This window comes from Ailuropoda melanoleuca, chromosome 1 (genome assembly GCF_002007445.2).
Source record: "Ailuropoda melanoleuca isolate Jingjing chromosome 1, ASM200744v2, whole genome shotgun sequence".
NCBI classification, from domain to species: domain Eukaryota; kingdom Metazoa; phylum Chordata; class Mammalia; order Carnivora; family Ursidae; genus Ailuropoda; species Ailuropoda melanoleuca.
Genome location: NC_048218.1, coordinates 127046663 through 127067273, shown reverse-complemented (window position 1 = coordinate 127067273; position 20611 = coordinate 127046663). Strand labels below are relative to the sequence as shown.

Genomic DNA, 20611 nt, shown 5'->3' with positions numbered 1-20611 from the left:
TGACACACAGGTAGGTGAGACTCCGCCTGAATGCCCTTGGCATATGGTGCTTGTGATAGAACCAAAGCTGAATGGGCCTATAGCCTAGTCCTCAGGGATATGGGGTTGTTTCTGGATCTGTAGCTGGGATCATGGTTGATCACTCAGCTGCCTGGGTGCAGGCCTGTCTCCTAAAACATGCTCCTCCCTCTTGAACTACCCCATGGTGTCACAGCCTTCCACCTGGATCCCACAGCTCCCACAAATGCACTTTCGACTGTGGATAGATTCCAAACAGTTGTTATTGAGGAGGGGATACACGTGACAAATGTTGGATTCAGTCATCTTGTTGACATCACTTCTTCTGAATACTCAGACTAATCTTTAGTGCGTGTTTTCTGCTTTAAAAAAAAAATTACATCGTGTTGAATTTTTTAATAAATGAGGGGTGCTTGCCAAAGAAAGTCCATTCTGTGAGTCTTAGCAAGTATCCATAGTGGTGAAGACCATGGAAACTGAGTCTGGGCAGGCTGCCCGACATCCTTGTCCAGGGCTCTGTGGACCACTCCTAAGCAGCACAGGCTTCCTCTAAGAGCATCCACCCCACGGCATGGCAGGGCTGCCTCTCCAGGAGGAGAAGAGGCAAGGAAGTGAGGAGGTCCAATTCAGAGGGAGATAAAGCTGTGTGGGCCCACATGTTCTGGAAGACAAAGGCTGGACCTTTTAAAGGTTTTCCATGTGATGTGAATGAGTTGGGACACTGAATTTGAGGTGTCTGATGTGTCCTACCGTGTGACCACCTCAGTACACTGCTTTATAAAACCTCATTTTGCCATTTTTAAAGAAAGGCCTAAAGCAGCAGAGCTTCTAGAGCTGCAAAAGCAGGAGTTCCCAGAGAAATGAATAAAATAACTGGTTCTCCCAGCTCCAAGTGAAACCTCATTTAGATACAATAAATTGCACAAATAAGAATATAGGTGAAGTACTTTGCAAACACAGATTAAGTAGTGTAATCAAAGGTTGGTATATTTACCAAGAGTTTTAGAGAGCTACTTAGCGCCCCTGAATTGTAGGGTGGAGATGATAACAGCCTGCATATGTTAAAAAAGCATCAACACGAGAGAAAGAAGTTGCTTGTTTAGCGAGCCATGAGGGGCTGTAATATAGAGCTTGGTGACAGTATCGCCTAAAAATGGAAGCGGTGATGGCCTTTCAATGATTCATACCCCATGACCATAAATGGAGCTTTATCACTTAAGGAGGTTTGTGTGAGACTAGGTGATTGGATGGAACTTCAGTAAACCCTGGCTCAGGCTGTATTCCAGAAGTAGTCTTTGTCTGAAGGGTCTTTAGCAAAAGTGGAAAACACAGAGACTAAATGTGATTCTAGTGTAGTCATGATCTTTCTAAATGCCAATGTCCAGAAGTATTCTGTCATGGTCCAAGGAGGTATTTGATGCAGGAAATGATAAATGTTTAATATAACACATTTATCAGGCATAAAGAGTCCCTAAATCACCTTCATCTAATTTTGAAAGTTTTTCTTCTGCTGCATGGTTTCTCATTGTCACCAAAATTGACATTCTGGACCAACTGGTTCTTTGCAGGGAGGGGAGTTTTCCTCTATATAATAGGATGTTTAGTGGCATACTGGACCTCTACTCATTATAAGCCAGTAGCACCCCTCAGTTGTAATAATCCGAAATATACCCAGTCATTGCCAAATGTCCTCTAGGATCCAAAGTTTGCCCTGGTTGAGAACCACCAGCCTACAGGAAGGAGTTACTTTTTCTAATTCACACAAAGGCACCCTGTGGGCTGACAGTGGCATGTTAGCAAACCCATCTGTGTCCACCCCTAAGACCAAATAAGCCATATCAGCTTGGGGAAATCCCAGATGAAACAGAGGTTCAGAGTGGCTGTGATCTTCACCAAAAGGCTAACACAGAGAGAAAGGACATGGTGGGAAGGAAAAACTAAAGGTAGAATTTTAAAGGACAGTGTGCTGATACTCAGAGGTTACTTTGTTTTCATTGCTCATTCTCCCAAGTAGTGCCTGTTGAGTGTCTACTGTGTGACTGGCTTGTCCCGTAAGGGCTACAAAACCAAAGTAACATGGAGTCCCCGGCCTGCAGAACTTCAGAGTCTGCATGAGAAGGTAAGCAGAGATGTGTCCAACGGTAGGATTACACATGGCAGCAGTCTGTGATATACAGAAGTAGTGATGCGTGGTCGTATTTGCTGTCAGACGCAGAGCCAGTCCTACAGCACAGTATGCAGAGAAGAGTATTGACAGCTCCCGAGATTAATAAATAATTTCAGTGAAGGAAGATGAGTTCATTCCAGAAAATTCTATCGCCCAAATATTTTGTTAGTATCTTTTATCTGAACAAAGAGTTTGGAAGGCCCAGGTTGTAGGCCAAGTCCAGTCCTAACCAGCTACATGACCCCTGACTGCCACTTAATTGCTCTAGGTCTCCGTTTCCCCATCTCTAAAATTGCAGGGCAAGACTGGATCATTCCTCGGGCCCTTCTGGCTACAACACTCCCTGACTCTGAGCCCTCCTGGATAATTGTCTCCAGGTGACTGGACTTATTAAGCAGTTTTGGGGTTTCTCCATTCTGAGCTTAGTTTCTCATCCGACAATGTATTTCATCCCAGAATGTGCTATATAAAAAAATCATATTTCCAAGTCAACAATAGCTTTAGCTTGAAATATATATTATGCCATAAAAAAATCACTATAGATTTGTAAAGCAAAACTTAGAAACATTAAATTAGCCCATAAGAGCTTTAAAATTAATTTGATCTTGAATGTGTCTGTGAATGAATGGGCTTGACATAAGCCTTTCAATTTTTCGCTCCACTTCAGAGAGTGCACAAAGTACAAACTGTAAATCAGCCTCCACATTTGCTGATATGGCCACTAAGCTGGAAAAAAAGAGAGATGGCTAATAAGCTATTCAAACAGGATTTAGGAGCTTGGAAAGTGCAGGGCCCCAGCTTGTGACTCGCCTTCTTTGAATTATGCTCATGTGACTCAGGTGGTGTCTAGACACACACAGAGTAGACACTAGAAGCAGAGGATCTAGTAACTCAAGATGGAACAAGACTTAGCTTTTATTATCCATTTCAACCAGGCATGTCTGAGAAGGAGAAAGAGTATGTTCTCAGGTGGGAGAGTGATAGAAAGAACTGGGGCTGAGGTCAGAAGGATACAAATGTTCACTTCACTTCTCCCCTCAGGTTGGCAAGGGACAAGCAACAGTGAGCCTGATGGACTAGAGAATATGTAGACAGCAAGAGTAGGCCACCTACGTCCAAAATGTTGGTACAGAATTCACCATCACACATTAGCTACTCTGTAAAAGGAGAAATATGGGAATAGGATAGACTTGGGGTCAGATGGATGCAGGATAAAATCTTAACTCTACCACTGTCTAGTTGTGTGAACTCGGGCAAGTTATTTAACTTCCAGGAGCCTTCATTTCCCTGTCTATGAAATGAATATCATGAGACCCATCATCAGAATTGTTGTGAGAATTAAATAAGTGTGTGTTTCAGGATTAAGTCAGTTGCTGTAACAGAAAACCCAAATAATAATGCATTAAAACCAATAGAGGTTGACTTTTCTTTATATAATATGAAGTCTAATAGTAGCAGTTTAGGGTAGACAAGAGGGCTTCATAACTTCAAGAATGGCCCAGTTTCATTCTTTATTGTGCTGACCTATCTTTAGCATGTGGCTTTTATCCTTGAGATTACCTTGTGATCATAAGATGGTTGCTACAGCTCCAACCATCACATTTGCATTCCAGATAGGAGGAAGGAAGAAGAGGGAAGGACAAAAAAGCCTGCCTGCTGGCTGATTTTTTAACCCAACAACTTTTATTTATAATTCACCCAACGATTTATAATTCATTGGCCATACCTATCTTCAAGGGAGACTGGAAAAGTTAGGATTTTAGGTGGAAACATTAGCACCCCCAACAATATAGGGGATTGTGGCAAAAGGGGAGAATAGATAGTGGATAATTAATTAGCAGTCTCTCTCCTTTGTAAAGAACCTAGCAAATGGAAAGTATTCAGTGAATAATATGTATTTTATTTAATTTATTCTTAAAGCTATCTTGGAAATGTTTGGCCCATCTCACCATGAAGATGTCTCAGAAGATGTCTTCTGTCTTTGGGTGAAGACCCATCCCTCAGAGGCCTCCACCACCCTTTGGAGGCTAGATCCTCTTCTAGACCACTCCCTTTTGCATATTTGAAAGCAGCTGTCCTGTGCTCATCAGACCATCTCAGCTCCACACTGCCTGTCCCAGGTCCTTCTGGTCAAACAGTACTGTCAGAATCCTGCACATTCTACTCTGAACTGGATTTCTCTTCAGCTGTGACTCCCACAGCAGAACTAGTGATCCATGCATAGGTAACCCAAGAGCAAGCAGAAATGGTCTATCAGTTCCCTAGTTTTAGACCCCTTGCCCCTCACTCCTGCCATGCCTGACTCATAAATCAACCCTGGGGACCTCATTCAGCAGAGGCTCCTACGCAGCCCCAGGCCTCTTCATATGGGATGGTGTCAGAAATACAGCCAACCTCCCCCTTGGGAGCAGGGAAGCAGAGCCCCTGGGTCTCTGTCCCCAGCCCCCCTCAAAGTCCCCAGGCAGGCAGGAGGGTGCTGCTGCTCACTGAATTAGCAGGAGAAAGGTCAAGGGGACGGCCTCACAGGATGGAGAGGGGAGAGCTCCTGCCCCAGGAAGCAGAGAGCTCAGTAAATCACATCTAGCCTCCTACTTTGTCCCCTTGTCTGAAACCAACAGACCTAGATGCTTATATATTCTTCTAGCAGAGGGGAGGTGTCCCAAGGGTATGAGACATGTGCTCAAGAGATACTGGCCTGACAGTCCTTCCCAGGGAGTGAGGCCAGTAGGACTCAGGAGAGCACATCCAGCTGGCCCTCCTGGACTCCAACCACAAGGGTGTTGGGTAAAGTCTCCCCAGGCCAGAGAAGCTGAAGAGGTCAGACAAAGGGCATAAGCAGACAGGTAAAAGGAAAAATTGTCCCCAGACATACAAACTCTCAAAGGCCAAAGCCTCCTAAAGGGTCCAGGCTGCAGTCTGGCCCACTGGTCTCAGGACTTAGACACAGCTCTCACTCCTCAGGGAGACAGATCACCCCATGAAGGCCTCCCAGAGGGTTCCACTCTCACTGACCAAGCTTCTGCAGCCTGGCTTGCCCACCATCAAAGGCAAGCAGAAGTGGGCAAAAATAAAGGGAAGAGAGTAGAAAAAAATAAAAGACTTAACTCCTGTAATGAGGAGTGTTTGAGGTCACACACGGGTGCCTTTAAGTCGGGGATTGCTGGGCTCCATAGGAGGGGTATCCATCCTGGTTTCCCCAGGAGTCCCAGTTTATACCTGCTGACCTGATATAATTACTAATAGGGGGCTCCGGGGTGGCTCACTCAGTTGAGTATCCAACTATTGGTTTCAGCTCAGGTCATGATCTCAGGATCCTGGGATCGAGCCCAGCCTGGAGCCTCGCATCAGGCCCCGCACTCAGCGTGGAGTCTGCTTGTCCCTCTCCCTCCCCCTCTGCTCCTCCCTCATTCTCTTTCTCTCTTTCTCTCTCTCTGTCTCTCTCAGGTGAATGGATAAAATCTTTAAAAACTAATAATAATAATTACCAATAGCTCTCAGTTTCACTGTCAAGAGTGACCTGATTGGACAACAAATGAAATGGAGGCTCAACCTTGGGGAGGGACTAGGAAGAATAAAAATCATTCTTTTGATAACATTTTCCCTATAACTCCTATTTATATCCAGAAATTGACCATTTCACCATATGATCATGTTCAGCTTTACAATTTAAAAATTTTATTCATATCCAAGCTATCTTAAAATACTGTCATCAAGCTGCACTTTTATTCTTAATTTAAAAAAAAAATAGTGTCCATGCAGAACAGTGATACTGAAATTAGAGAGTTTTGACAGAAGTGCAGTTTACACCGTTTTCCGTCCCCCTGATTGCTAGAAAATTCAATTCAGGCAATTCCAACTTAGGTAAGAGAGCTTTGGAGGGAAACTAGTCACGCTCTCAAAACTTTTTTGTACTTACAAGTGTTTTTTCTTTTAAGAAAAAATGGTTTGTTTCTTTTGAAGGAAAAACAAAAAATAGTAAAAAAAAAAAAAAAAGGGAAGAGCATCATTTAGAGTGTGGAGCTATATGTCAGCCTGTATGTAACTATCTCCTGTATCAGAAGGAAAGTCTAGGGCAGTGCTCTGCCACGATGGCAGAGAGACCCGTAGCCCCCCCTTCAGTGTACCCTCACCCCGCCCCTCCCCACATGCCGTCCTCACATGTACCCTACTCCAAACCACCAGGCACCCCAACAAGATTGCCAGATTGTCTGAGAGCCGTCATGTAGCACCAGTTTCTCATTTGAAAAGTAAGAGGCAGTGGCATTTTCCTGCATCGTGAAAAGATTGTGAAGATGAATGAAGTAATGTCTCATACAACATCTTAATACATCAGAAAAGGAGGCGCGGAATGCTGTACAACGCAGGCAGGATGCTAGACGCGGGCTTCGGAGCAGCTGACTGTGGATTTGAATCCTCAGCAGCCTGCACTACTGCTTACTCATTAGGGGACTGTGGGTGAGGGACTAAAGCCTCGCTGTCCTCACCTGTGAAAGGAGGGCTGGGAACACCTGCCTCGGACTAAGACGGTGTGAGGAAATGCCTGTCGTACGGTAGGCCATCTCAGTCCCTCTCCCTGATCAGCCCTTCAGTTCTTTGGGGACTAACGATGTGTGTATAATGTAAATTTTTCCAGCCCTCTTGCTTCTCCTATTTTTCTCTCTTGCCATTTCGGTGGCATATTGGTGAAAGCCAAGCTGGAATAGTGAGAAAACTTTAAAATGGAATGAAACTTGTAGAAATCAGCCTTGTCCTTTGTCATTTTCTGCTACCATAAAAGAGCTTGGCACAGAAGATAGGCTTGAATATTTGGGGTGTTTGAGGGTTTAGATGCAGCAGATAACTTGCAGTGGCCTCTTCTGGTGGAAAATCTAAAGTTAGTTGTATCGTCCATCATTCTGTCAGGAGCTAGTAATACTCCTAGCGTTACATCCTCCGATGAACATAAAGAACATAGAGGGTAACTATGAAGGACCAAATTTTGCTCCCAGCTACACATTCAGGGACTTTAATTCATAGGGCTTGAGTGCATACATCTGAGGAGAGAATCTTCTTCACAACTCATGTTCATTCCGTCCAAATGTGTCACAGAGTAATACTTCTGTAAAGCATATTTAACCTAGCAAATTGAGTCTTAAAGCATATCTTTTGCTCTGTTATTTCTCATTTAGAGTACTCTTTCATCCACCTCAGCGAGCTCTTTTCCTGTCATGGCTCGCTACCTTGTCTTGGGATCTTTCTGTTTAGTATTTCTACTTGATGCAAAAGGTCAGACCAGATGGTTAGAGTAACTAAATCCTCGGGAGGACTTTCCTGTCTCAGGTTCCATGGGGACCCAGCCCCAGGCTCCTTCTGAATCCTCACCTCATTCTCCCTCTTCTGTATCTCCTAGATGTGCTTGGACGGCCCCAGTGCGTTTGCCTCCTGACTTTAAATATTCTGTAGCATCGTTTGCCTCCTGAAATCACTTGTTGAGAACTATTAGATATCAGTGGGGTCTGGCTGGACAAGGGGGATCAAGATGGCAAGCCCAGATGCCAGATAAGGTGTGACAGTTGCTATGGACAGTTGCTATGGACAGTTGCTATGGACAAACACTTGCACGGTGGCAAGTGGACAGAAGGAAGATCTAGAGCCAAAAATCAACTGACATGCTTCCAATGTTCCATTGACCAGCTAATCAACACGCATGTGCATGGTCCACTCAGTGTGGGTGCGCAGGTCCTGGAGGCAGGGAAGGCAGCTTCAGTTTCCTGATGGTTTGGATGAAACATGCCCAAGGAATTCCTTTATTAGGTGTCTGTAGTGCTGAAAAGTTTGTTCATCTCAGTTGAGATGTACAGTTGATGTCCTCACATCACTGGAGGCCACTGCAGCCTTGCAGAGGTAGAAATATCTTTTATTTTGATTCAGGTAGGAGACAATTGTCAGCCAAATTTATATTCCTTAAACACATAAAAATTCATGTTCTCTAGCATTTTCTCTTTGCCATCCACTCCCTTCCTTGCATTCTCTTCCCTTGGATGGGTTCCATTGTGAATTTTCTGTAACACTTCACAGGGTGGCCTCTGGAGTCAGATGCCCTGGGTTCAAATCTTGGCCCTTCAGTTTACCATCTGTATGGCCATGGAAAATACATTTAACCATTAGGGCCTCAGTTTACTGATCCTCACTAATGGAAATGAGAATAGTGCCTACCAGATTGATGTATTGAGATTAATTGAATTAATCCTCATAAAGACCCTGGTATCAGACGCAGAGTAAGCACTCCTTAAATATCGTTTAATCAACCAATGTTTGCTGTGTGTTTTACTAGTAAGAGTGATTTTTAGATTTGCTGTTCATGGAACTACACACTTTGCATCTAGGCAGGCAACATCTAAAGCCTATGAGATTCCCTGCAGGTACAAATACCACCAGCAAGAAGGTAAACTTGGATGAGATGTGACCCTGCAGTAGTCATCACTTGTTTATACACTTATTTCATTCTGCAAATACTTTTTGAGCACCTACTATGTGTTAAGCACAGTTCTAGAAGATGGACCTGAAGTAGTGAGCCAAGTAAACAAAGTCCCACTTCTCCTGGAGTTCGTTTTCTGATAGGGAGAGATGGGCAATAAATAAATTTAAAAGGCAAGAAAATATCCGAGAGTTCAAAGCGCCATGCAGAGAATTTAAACCAGGTGATATGTTAGACAGTGCCCCCCCCAGGTTTTTACTCAGGGAGGGCCTCTGAGGATGTGGCATTTAAGCCAAAATCTGGAGACTGAGCCAACAACAGCCAGTGAGAAAGAATTTCACGTGGTGGAAAGAGCAAGCGCAAAGATCCAAAGATGGGAATGAAGAGCCAGTTTGGTTGGATGGGTGAGAGGGAGAATGGTGTGATGAAGCTGGAAGGTAGGCTTGGGCCAGATCCCATAGGTTTCATAAGCCAGGGAAAGGAGTTTGGATTTCATTCCAACTGTGATGGGAGTCTGGATGGCTGTGACAGGGAGGGAAATAATTGGACTTAAATTTGTAAAGGTGCCTCCTGGCTGTCTTGCCCCTCTCTTTACTGTCACTGGGCATGGCTGGCCCTGCATGCTGAGGTATTTACTGTCTTTGGAGTAGCCATCTTACACAGCTGCCACACAGAAAGAAGTGCTCAGAAGACCAAGAGGCCATCACGTTCTAATCTAAAAAGCCCACAGTTCTTTCACCCTTTGTGCTTTTAAGAGGTGACAAGATAAAAGCAAGGATTGAGCAAGAAGTTGACCACCTGCCCTGGGAATTGAAAACCAAGAAAGGTGGTATCAGGGCTGTGGTGAACATAAAATTGTGTTCTACCTCCCAGCACCCTGTTTTTCAGGAGTCTGCTATGCTCTCCTAGTCATTGCCATACTCCAGAAAGAATTGAAGCGTTACCCTGGCTGAGCAGTGATATGCTAGGTTAACTTTTGGAATATACCACAGACTAGATCCCAAGAACACCTGGCTCTTATAGATTGTGAGTCTGCCATCTTAGAGTTCCTTCTAGGAGATATGTCTCATAGGATATCAATTTATCACTGGGGACAGAAGAAAATTGCACCCAGTGTGGTTTCTGGGTTCTGAAGTTAATGCAGTGTGTTTCAAAATAATCCCAGTGACAATAGATAGGCATCTTTCCTAATATTCCATGGTGATGAAGATTTCTTTTCCATTTGGAGGCTATTGATGTATATACAACACGGGACAGAGAATCAGAAACCCTAGGTTCCGACCTCAGCTCTGCCACCAATAGGTTGTGTTTAAATTTTGGGAAAGCACTTTGAGCCTTAGTATGCTCATCTCTGAAGGAAGGAACTAGAAATGACTCCATCTTGGATCATTCTTAGCGCTCACATTTGATTGTCCATATAGCGTCATCCTGATTATAGGGTAGCACATGTTTGTGAGATGCCAGGGCTAAAGGCAGGGGCATCTGGTCTACCCTACAACTGATTGGACGCTGCAGGGATTAACCTGCACCTTTGACATCTTTAGCACCATTTCATTATCAGCTGAACCAGCCACCTCTGCAGTTAGGTAGAGCACAGCTTTTCAGTAAGTCTTCCTCACCAAACTATATACTCTGATAATAATGTAGTTACTAGATTTTACTGAATGTTCACCTTACAACATTCAAACCTCATAATAACCCCATGAAGTAAGCATTATCCCCAATTTAATGCAGGAAACTGAACCTTGGAGAAGTTACTAATTTGCCTAAGGACACCGCTGAAGCATACCAGACTCAAATTCAGGCTAACTCCAAAGCCCACGCAGGAATTAAGCGGCCACTCTCCAGCATCATTACTTACTTATATTACCATACTCCACAATAATTTATCAAGGTATATGACAGATATTACTAGATGCTCAATAAGTCATTCTTGAACAAATAAATGTTTAATGCTCTGTGAACTTGCCTTCAGCATTTACCCATGCTGCTTTGGAGAAACAGTATAACCTTGCTAACCAGAAGGCTTACCCACTCGGCTTAGACTTTGTGCAGAACTGCCCATGAGACCAGCTCCTGTAATCAGAACCTAACCTATGTGATGGTTAACTTTATGAATCAACTATGAATGGGCTAAGGGATGCCCAGATAGCTAGTAAAACATTATTTCTGAGTGTATCAGTGAGGGTATTTCCAGAATAGAAAAAAAAGTGAAAAAGACTGAGTAAAAAAGACATCCACACCAATGCAAGTGGGTGTTCCGCTGAGTGTCTGAAGAGACAAAAAGTCAGAGGAATGGTGACTTTGCACTCCTGCTTGAGGCAGGATGTCCACCTCTTCTGAGCCCTCAGGGAGCCATCAGCACTCCTGGTTCTCAAACCTTCAGACTCAGACTGAGACTTACACCATCAACTCCCCGGGTTCTTAGGCATTTGGACTTGGACCAAATTATCCCACTGGTTTACCTGGTTCTCCAGGAAAACACATATACTTCCGATTTATCCTTTTGGCTCTGCTTCTCTAGAGAACTCTGATATAAGCTATATAGGATTTAGGTGCTTAAACTACATAAATGGTCCTTGCCATTCTGCCATTAGGCACATCTCCCTAATAGTTTAGCCACTTGGGGGAGCAGTGGTTCCCGACTCCGGGGATGGGGTGGAGAAAACCCATGAGATCCACTTGAGGAGCTTTTTCAAGCTATACAGATTCCACCTGCAACACCGCCCCTCCTCCCCCCCAAAAAACTCCTGGTCTTATCTGGGTAAGGGAGACAATGTCCAGTTTGACACAAGTTCCCAGGTGCTTCTGATAGGCCTCCCCACGCATGTCCACCAGCCCCAACCTCACAGACATACCTCCACTTAGTGAAAGTTGATTCTATGGTTTCATTTAAATAAAAGCTGATCTTCTCAGAATCTCAATTAAATGACAAGGCTTTGCGCAACTTGAACATAAAGACACCCAGACTTCCAACTGTATCATTTATTCAATAATTCTCCTCAGCACTTACAGATGGGTTTTGACTGAAGTTGTCTTACATATTTATGTTTCATTGGATCTTTTTCAGAATCCAACTTCTAGAGCATAGTACGCATCTTGCATTCAAATTTTATTAATGCATAATGAATATTTCAGAGCATCACTATGCCAAAGAACAATGATGGAAACGTTCTATATCCGCTCTGATACATGCCTTAGACACATGTGGGTTTCAAGCCCTTGAAATGTGGTTGAAGAGACTGAGGAACTAGATTTTTAATTGAATTTCATTTTAATTAAATTTAAATAGCCACGTGTGTCCAGGGGCTACCGTTGGAAGGTGCAAGTATAAAGAAATGGCCTTTTTTTTTTGACCAAAATAACGTAGATCTGAGACCCATCCCATTTTTTTGTAAGTTGCTTTTCATAAAACCCAAAACTGTAAAAGCCAAGAAATTCTAGCATGCTTATGTGCGCCACTGGGGAATGAATTCTTAATGAAGAGAATACTGACCCAGGAGTCGATGAAAGCAGGTAAGGCAGGAAGAGACATTCCCAAGGGGAGGTCCCTGGCAAATTCCTAGTCGTCTGTGAGACACGGAGCAGAGAGAGTAATTCCCCCTCAGAGGAAAATCTAAATGTGTTTTTAGCCACCTGTCACCCCAGAGGGAGGACGGGATGGCACTGTTAAATTGGCAAGATTGTAAAACACAGAACTTAACTACCGTACAAGGCCAGCTGAGGTGTTTCAAGTGCATTTTAACTGGTAGAACTTCATTCCCGAAATCCAGACAGTGGCTGATGCCAGTGGATGGCAGACCGCAGACCTCTATCTCTTTCTTTCTACAAAACTAGCATTTTCAATAAAAATACTGTTCCACCAGGGCAGGATTGGGCTGGAGTTTCATCTAAAGCAAATATTAAGAAAATCACAAAGGACCCAAGATTCAGAGAGAGAGAGCAGGTGACGAGATAACAGGACACACAGGCTCCATTGCAAAACTGTGAACTAAAAAGCATCCATTCTGTATGAAAGGTAGCTACCAGGAGCGAAGGTGGAAAGCAACATAAGCTGGAGGGGAAGTTCATTAATGGGCCTAGAGAAGAGAACAAGAGATGGATTCTGAGCTAGAACAGTGTTTCTCGAATTGAATTTCAGGGACATATTCTTGCGAGGAGGTGGAGGGGGGTGGTGTCACTGGGTTTAGTAAGGATGTTTAAGTTTTATGCTTTCATTTTACCAAATATAAAGATACAACTTTTCCTTCTTCAGTGACAGTTCTCAATTGAAAATCATGTTCAAAGAATGAGTTTTTGGCTTTTTAGGAAAATATTTCTCAAATGCTGGCTAAGGGAGCTTATCATAGGTCTTGGAGGGCTATTTTCCTTTAAAGGGGTCCATGGTTTATTCAGATTGGGGGACCAGTGACCTAAAGGCAGACCGTAGACTATTTGATTTTATTCTCATTGGGGGAATGAAAGCAGCTTCTTAACTTTGCCCTTAGCCTACGACGAGATTAACCCATTCTAAACTCAGCAGGGCAGGCTGGGCATAGCACTCACAGTTTGTTCCCTAACGGATGTCATTGCTTAGAAAATTACGTTCTCTTGCAACTGGGGAACAGCATGGTGCAGTTGTCTGGATCCTGAGTCACGTCCACCACTAACCCTGACTCTCCAGCAGGCTGAGACGCGGGTCCTCTGGGGGCCTCATATACTTATCTGTAAAACAAAGCAGTGGACTGGGTCATTAATTACCAAGGTCATGTCCAGCCTAGATTTCTGATTCCAGCCATAAATGACAGTGCCATGTTGTATCTCTCCTCTGAAAGGCCTCTCGACTAAAACTCATCTTCACTAGAGCTCTGTTGCATACCTGTTCTTTTCATTGCTAACCTCCACCACTGAGTGCTGAAGGCCCAGGAGGGGATGCATTCGAAGGAAAATCAACACCCAGGATTCCACCTATTACCTGCTACCACCTAGGAAGTGGGAAATTAAGCTATCGAACCCAGACTCCTGAGGCTTAGTGCAGATCACCCAGATATAAAAGAAATACTTACTCAGAGGGACATTTGTGGTTTTTATAAAGTTTCTAATGAACGAGACAGCTGTTCACTCAAGTGTGAGTAAATCAAGTGGAAACATAAAGGCTATATCCGCTTTTGTGTTTTGAGTATTATAGGAAAAAACATGTAATGAGTAGAATCTCAGGCTGTTAGTTGATCTACCACCGTAAGGGTGACTGATGGATTTGGTGAGCCCTCTGAACAGTCAACGGGGTCCAGCAGGACCCGTGATGGTACAAGGCTTGTCTGGGTCTATAGTAGAAAAGGTCATGCTTGGAAACACCAGGACAGAGCTGCCTTTTGGTGGGGGTAATGCCATTCCTTTTCTCTGAGAGGTCCTCTCCTGCTCTATGGAAGGATGCACACAAAGTGTGTCCCATTGCTTCGGCCTTGACTGGGACATGATACCTATGGTCTGGGGGATAATTCTCAGGGATCCAAAAGTAGTTTGCTTTGAGACCTGAGTCTGTAGCTAAAGCAAAGAACATCAGAATACTCTAAAAATGACTCTGGCATCAGCCCTTCATTTGGTGATAGAACCCATTCTTTTGGCCTTTTTCCTATGTGGGCTACCCGCTGAAACTTAGCCTGACAACTGACACCTGGGTGTATCTGTACTGCCTTGGAGAGGATGGGAGCCTGGGACCCAGAGTAGAGCTTAGAAGCTACGGCCATTAGATCATACTAAAGCTCACACTGCAGGACAAGGGTGCCCTGGTCAGCTTCTCTGCATCAAGGGCTCCAGCCCTTCAGATGTGGTCCTGTGGCCTGATGGGCTCCTTGACCCCTCCCAGAAACTTGATGTTGCTTGTCCCATCAACCAAGAAAACATGACTGCCTCTATCTCTTCTGCTAAAGTAATGACCTTCCAGACAGTACAGAATGAAAGCCTTCTAGTGCAAGAGAATGACTTATTTGAAATGATTCCCTTGGGGATCATCTTGTGTTTCCCATCCTAGTTATAATTTGGCTAATTGCTTAATAATTCTGTTTAAATGTCTCCATTTCTGCAAACATCAATTCATTAGGTCTACTTTTCCTGGTTGGAAATCTCTTTGCTTCTCTAAATATCCTCGGCCCCTTTCTCGCATTTGCTCTTTTGCCCGCACAACCTTCTGATGACATAAATAGCATCCCTTTGCAAAGGTGCTGAACAGATCAAGGTGTCTGTCTGAGTTCCAGAACCCAGGCACTGTAACCTGTGTCCTTGAAACAGTACCTGTGATTGGGAAAGATCTCAGACTGTGTCTTTAAAAAGCCAGCTTCCCTGCCAAACAAAGCTGCGATCACTGGCAGCCCTAACCCCCTCTGCTGCTGGGGGCCTGCTCTCCTTGACAGGGAGAGGCTGCCCAAGACAGGAAAACCCAGGCCCAGCCTTGAGGAGCCTGCAGCCCAACCGGCAGCTGGAGAATTCAACTCTGGGGTACCTTTGCACATAAGAATAGTATCCAGGTTAAAATTCTGCTTAAAGCGGGGGCTTTCTCAGAGCACACCCACCCCCCGTGGGGCACCACAGATACACACACACACACACACACACACACACACACACACACGCCATGCGTGTAGCTGGAAGCTGAACACCGTGGCAGTGTCTATGCTTCAGGGGAGTGGAGGGGAGCACCCTACCTGTGGGGGCAGCCTGGGACTCACACTTTCTGGCAAAGGTCAGTTAGGCGAAACAGACACGGACATGTTCCTTATCATTCGCTCCCTCTGTCCTCTACCAGCTGAAGACTTCCAACGTTGATTTTCCTTTCTCCTTTGAAAAATTTAGCACCCACCCATCCAACTGTACTAACCACATGACTTTGTCTAGATGTTCTCATTCCAAAGGGAGCCAACACAATTCCCCATGCCTTGGAGAAAGTGGGAAACTTAGAGTGACAGAGGAGGAACCTGAAGTTTCCCCCTGGGAAACTTTCTTGGGCCAGTGACGAATAAGAAGTGACAAAGGTAGCAAGCAGAAGAAGGGAGCAGGAGGAGCGCCAGCATTCCATGCCTTCCCGCGGAGCCACAATATCCCTCCAAGTGAGCCCAGAGCTGACAGAACGGCTCTGGGAAGGAAGCAAGGAGTGGAACCTGTCCTCCTGCCTGACCTGGTAAACCACTTGGTTCTCATGACCTTCCCATCCTTGTACCAGTGCCTTTCAGCAATTCTGTGCGAGAAGCCAGTTCAGAAACACAAGACGCCATCAGTCCAAAGGGTAATCCCTGATGATGCGTACATGGCCTTGAATAGTCCAACATGAACTGGGCCTCGGGGTTCTAATTGATCTGTGGGTATGCGATTGATTTTTATTTATCTTTCTTTAAAAGCTACCCTGAATTGCTTTGGAATTTGAAATAATGCCCTCAAAGAATTACTGCAACATCTGAAACTATTGCCCGACCTGTGTGTTTCCAACTTAGTTTATTTCTCCTGAATGCTTTGATTTGTTTCTATTGTTTTTTTTCTTATCGAGCATCTAACATTCTCTGTGAGTCCTTGGCTTTCCGTTAATGTTTGATCGTCTAGTCTGGGTGGTACTGCTTGAGGAAGCTAAAGATAAAAACTAATGATAACGATGGTATCTAATACTTAGATAATGATCAGTGCATTATAAGTGAATAGGACTCTTCCAGGTATTTCACGTGTATTCATTCATGCCCTCCTCACCACCATCTTATGAGGTAAGTGCTCCTGTTGGACCCATTTTACAGATGAGGAAACTGAGGCCCAGAAAGATAAGACTTTTGCCAGGTTCACACAGCTAGCACGTGGCAGAAACAAGATATGAAACCAAGATATGGCTCCCAGAACTCTGCCTTTCATCACTGTGAACCACCACGTGTGTCTTTCTGCACGCCTGACTGGGATGGCCAGGAATGACATTGTTCTTTTTTTAACCGTGAAAAATAAAGTGCAAGCTCTTCATTTGTTTTACCTTTAACCCTTCTGTTTTTCCCTCCCAAACTCTCAGACGACGGAAATGCTTAAAGCAAACTAAGGTAGTGTGAGACCACACCATGTAAGTGTGAGCATGGCTCCTTGTGGGTCCAGCTGTTGTGTTGTGCGCTTCTGCCTACTGCCCCCGCATGTTTTCTCCGCTGCTCTCCGCTGACTCCCGCTTTCGCCGCTTGGCGCTTGGGCCGCATGAACCGTCACTTTTAAGCCATAGATCTGCCTCGTTCCTGATTTTATATTTGTGCTTCTCTCTCCCACAATCCCCGGCACCTGGGCAAGAGCCAGAGCGCGTGCAGCTGTCAGCCTGGCACCTGCCTGGGAAGGAGCCGGGGACTCCTGGGGAATTTGTTTGGTCATTGTTCTCCGACAATGAGCCCTTAGATTGTCAGCTTTTAGGATTCTAGGCATGCGTCCACCTTTTTGCGGTGACACCTGGCTTCACAGCGTGGAAACATCTGTGGGCTTCTTCACGCTGGTCGTGGTCACCGATCGCACGCCTTAACTGTGCAGTGTCCTTCTGGGGCCACCAGCCTAAACAGATTATGGTTCTGTGAGTCTTTGTAGGAAGGAATGCTGTGTGAAAATAAATGCCATCATACCCTGTGGCAGGGCTAAACGGAGCCATGGAGAGAAGTAGTAACCTTCTCGTTTATGTATTATTTCTCTCTCTACATATGTATATGATGGGCACACATACCCATATTAAACATGAGATCATAAAGGAGAAAGGACATGGTTTGTAAGCCAAATAATGGGCTCTATTGGCCCTTCATTCACACAATGGTGTTTTGGTGTTCCCTGAATCCACATAAGCTATATTTCCACTTTGAGTAAATGGAATATGTGAAAAGTTAGACTTACAGAATAAATAAGTTGTGGAGGAGGAGTTTGTGCCTGAAAAAAAGAATATCTGGAACATTTAAAATATGACCCTGTCTTGCTGTACAGCCGTCCCCACCTGCCAACAATCTCAGGGCTAGATCTGCTTGTTCTCAGTCTCACTGAAGTTTCAAGTGTGTGTTCAGTGGGCATTAGTAAGGAGGAAACTTTCCAACTCAGTTGTCAGAGATGACAAGAACTTAAAATTGAAGGGGCTCTCATGAGATATGTCCCCTCGGTGTTGAGACCCAACCCACCATTTAGATGTGCACAGAATTCTGGAGCTGACAGGATCTTAGAGATGATGCGTCCATCATTCCAAACCCCTTAATTCGCAGAAGATGACTGGGAGGAAAAGTAACTTGCCCAGGATGACAGGGCAGAGACTGGATTAAAACTCAGTCATCCTCTTTTCATTGAAGCATCTCACCAGTGTATCATCCCAACTCATTTCTCACTGGGAGAGAACCCCCTGCACAGCCAAAGAGCTTTTCTTTTTAAAAGAAAATGAAAGTGAAGGAGCCTACATCCCAAGAAAAGACTCTGGTCCCAGTCCGGGCTGTGCCATAAATATCTGGGTGCCTCTCTGGACCTCAGGCTCCTCACCTGTAAAAAAAGTATGAGAACAGCTGGTTTCGGTAAGTATATAATGCTGACTTTGCTATGAACCTCCGGCTGCTTTCATTCGGGTCCTCCCAGCAACATTCATTCCCACTACAGAATTTTGAAGAAAGTTATATTCGGGCTGTACAAACCCGAGAAAGAGCCCCATGAGTCTCTTGTTACCAACCGAAGGGGGACAAAGGCAGGAGGGAGAAGGCGCAGGTGAGAAGCAGGCAGCCTGCCCTCCTTACGCGGTCCCCTGAAACCGAGGGAGACACAGCGAACTCCAGACTTGGTTGTCTCCATTTCTGCAGTTTGGGGCTAGCTAGCTGATGTCTACTTTTCTCCATCACAAGATGTCAGGCCCAGTACGTGAACAAGGTTACATTTTCTTTTCCCAGTGTATTGCTTACTGAGTTAATGGGGCCAGGGGAGTCTCTGAGGCAATCCAAGACTAACTGAAAAGCCAAGAGAGGCCCGCAGATGCCACCTTCAGCAAAGTTTTGAGATACACCCCTTGTTCCCATCAAACTATAGAAATGCAGATAGGAACCAAATACTCAGTGTCATTTTAACAGGGCTTGCTTTTTCCATGGAAAATCCATGGCATTTTTATGATGAATCTTTTTTACATAGCAAAGAATCGCCATGTGATTTAACAATTTGGCCCATTTTGGCTCCTGTATATCAAGTGTAGCTTAACGTGCATCTTTTTTCAAAGTAGCCCATCTGGTCTGCCGCCGTCTTCCTTGGATCTGCCCCTGATTCAAAGCTGGGTGGGAAGAGCAGGTCGGGATGTGGCAAGGAGTGGGGGAATCACAGAGGTGGGTAATTGCCTGCAAACTTCTTAGGTTCTAATGCTGCTGGACAAAATGTAGCCCCAGCAAAAAAGCTGTGACTTTGGTGGATTGGGGACTTCAGAGGGCAAATCTGGCTGAAAACCAGGTCATGTTAGAGGACTCTTAGAGCTGCATTTGTGTGGTACCTCATACTGGATTGAAAAAATGTCGCTCCACCAGGTCCTTTGGAGGGAGCTGCTGTTGAAAATGATGCGAAGGGCCTGCAGGCCCCTTCCTGGCAACCATCATTGCGCTGGTATTCACAGCCCTTCTCCAGGGACAACCATTAGCACAGTTTGAAGAGGAAGACAGCCTCCTTGGGCAGCCATGCAAGACCAGTTGTCCCACTGAGGATCCTGGACAGGCAGGCAGAGGTGGTGGGCTCCTCATGTTACTTTTGCCTTTGCTGGAGAATACAGGGGGCTGTGGGATAAGCACTTTCCCCAGCTTCTTCCAGGTCCTTCCTGGCCCTTCCTAAGATAATCATTGTCCTGCTGAGACCTCTAGTGGCCGTGTTGGTAGCTGCATGCATCTGAGCAAGTGGGGAGGAACCTCGCGCTCACTGTGGGCTGCCCTCTATACCACGGTGTCCTTGGGGGTGGGTGGAGGCCTCAGCCTGAAACACTTTCTGTACGGGGAATAAAGGGAGCATCATGGCCTGAGAACCCTGAAACATCAGCCCGGAGGCCTGGTGGCCTGTCCCGTGAACATGTCCAGCAGGCTCCTAGCCATGTGATGAGAACTCAGCTTGCTTTGGTGCCGTGGTGATTCCAGCTTAATTGTGGGACCTACCGGAAGTGCAGGTTTGGCCAATCCTTCACGGCTGGCCCTAGAACAGACTCGTAACTCCACTTTTACCTGAAACCAAGCCAAGCTCCTAAGAGTCTGAAAAGCCAGCCACCAGACAGAAGCCTGACAAACACACCAGCCTACATTTGCTCCCTGAGGGCTTTGGGTAGACCAGCCTGGCTTGGGGGCCAGGCAGCCCTGCTCAGTCTCCCCAGACACTTACCTCCCAGGGCGACAGAAAACAAGCCCTCCACCACCACCGCCTCCCACACTCTGATCCTAGGTTACGCCCTGACGGGACACAAAACTAAATGGTTGTAATTGTTGTAACCCAGTGGTGTTATCAAGGTGTGGTCCCGGACCAGCAGCATCAGGATCACTTAGGGACTTAAAGAAAGTCAGACTCCCAGGCCCTGCCCCAGCCCCGCTGAATCAGAAACTCAGGGAACGGGGCCCAACCGTCTCCAGGTGGTCCTGAGGCCGCCTCCGTGGTTTGAGAACCACATCCAGCATTGATTCACAAATGTCAATAGATGCATGATTACAAACTCTCAGCCTATTTAAAATGTGGATTCTGACCCCTCCCCCACAGGGAGTTAGTAGCTCTGAAGTCGGGGATGCAGAAAGCTGATTTTGAAACCATTCTTCCATGTAATTCTGCTGTGGACGATCCACAGACCACCATTTTGAGAACTTCTGCTCTAGAACAAGCAGGACCATCTTCTCTAGCACAGCTTAGCTCCCTCTTCTGAATTAGAGATAAATACTGTTTTCACATCTTGCTGGTCATGAAAGAGATCTCAGTAAGTATGTCAGAATACTCCAGGTCTTTCATGTTGTCACAGACTCGCTTTTGCTGTA

The 20611-nt window shown here is 45.3% G+C and overlaps 1 protein-coding gene across 2 annotated transcripts in view; it reads left to right on the top strand.

The window, feature by feature from the left end:
- The window catches only part of LHFPL3 (LHFPL tetraspan subfamily member 3), a 554295-nt gene that overhangs the window by 484908 nt on the left and 48776 nt on the right, over positions 1 to 20611 (top strand). The window contains exon 3 of one of the 2 annotated variants that reach the window (XM_034666784.1): positions 16657 to 16704. The exons of the other annotated variant lie outside the window; for it this stretch is intronic. Coding sequence (XP_034522675.1) covers positions 16657 to 16673 — 17 coding nt within the window. The 3' untranslated portion in view covers positions 16674 to 16704. The remainder of the gene's footprint in view (positions 1 to 16656; positions 16705 to 20611) is intronic. 2 annotated transcript variants of the gene reach the window in all.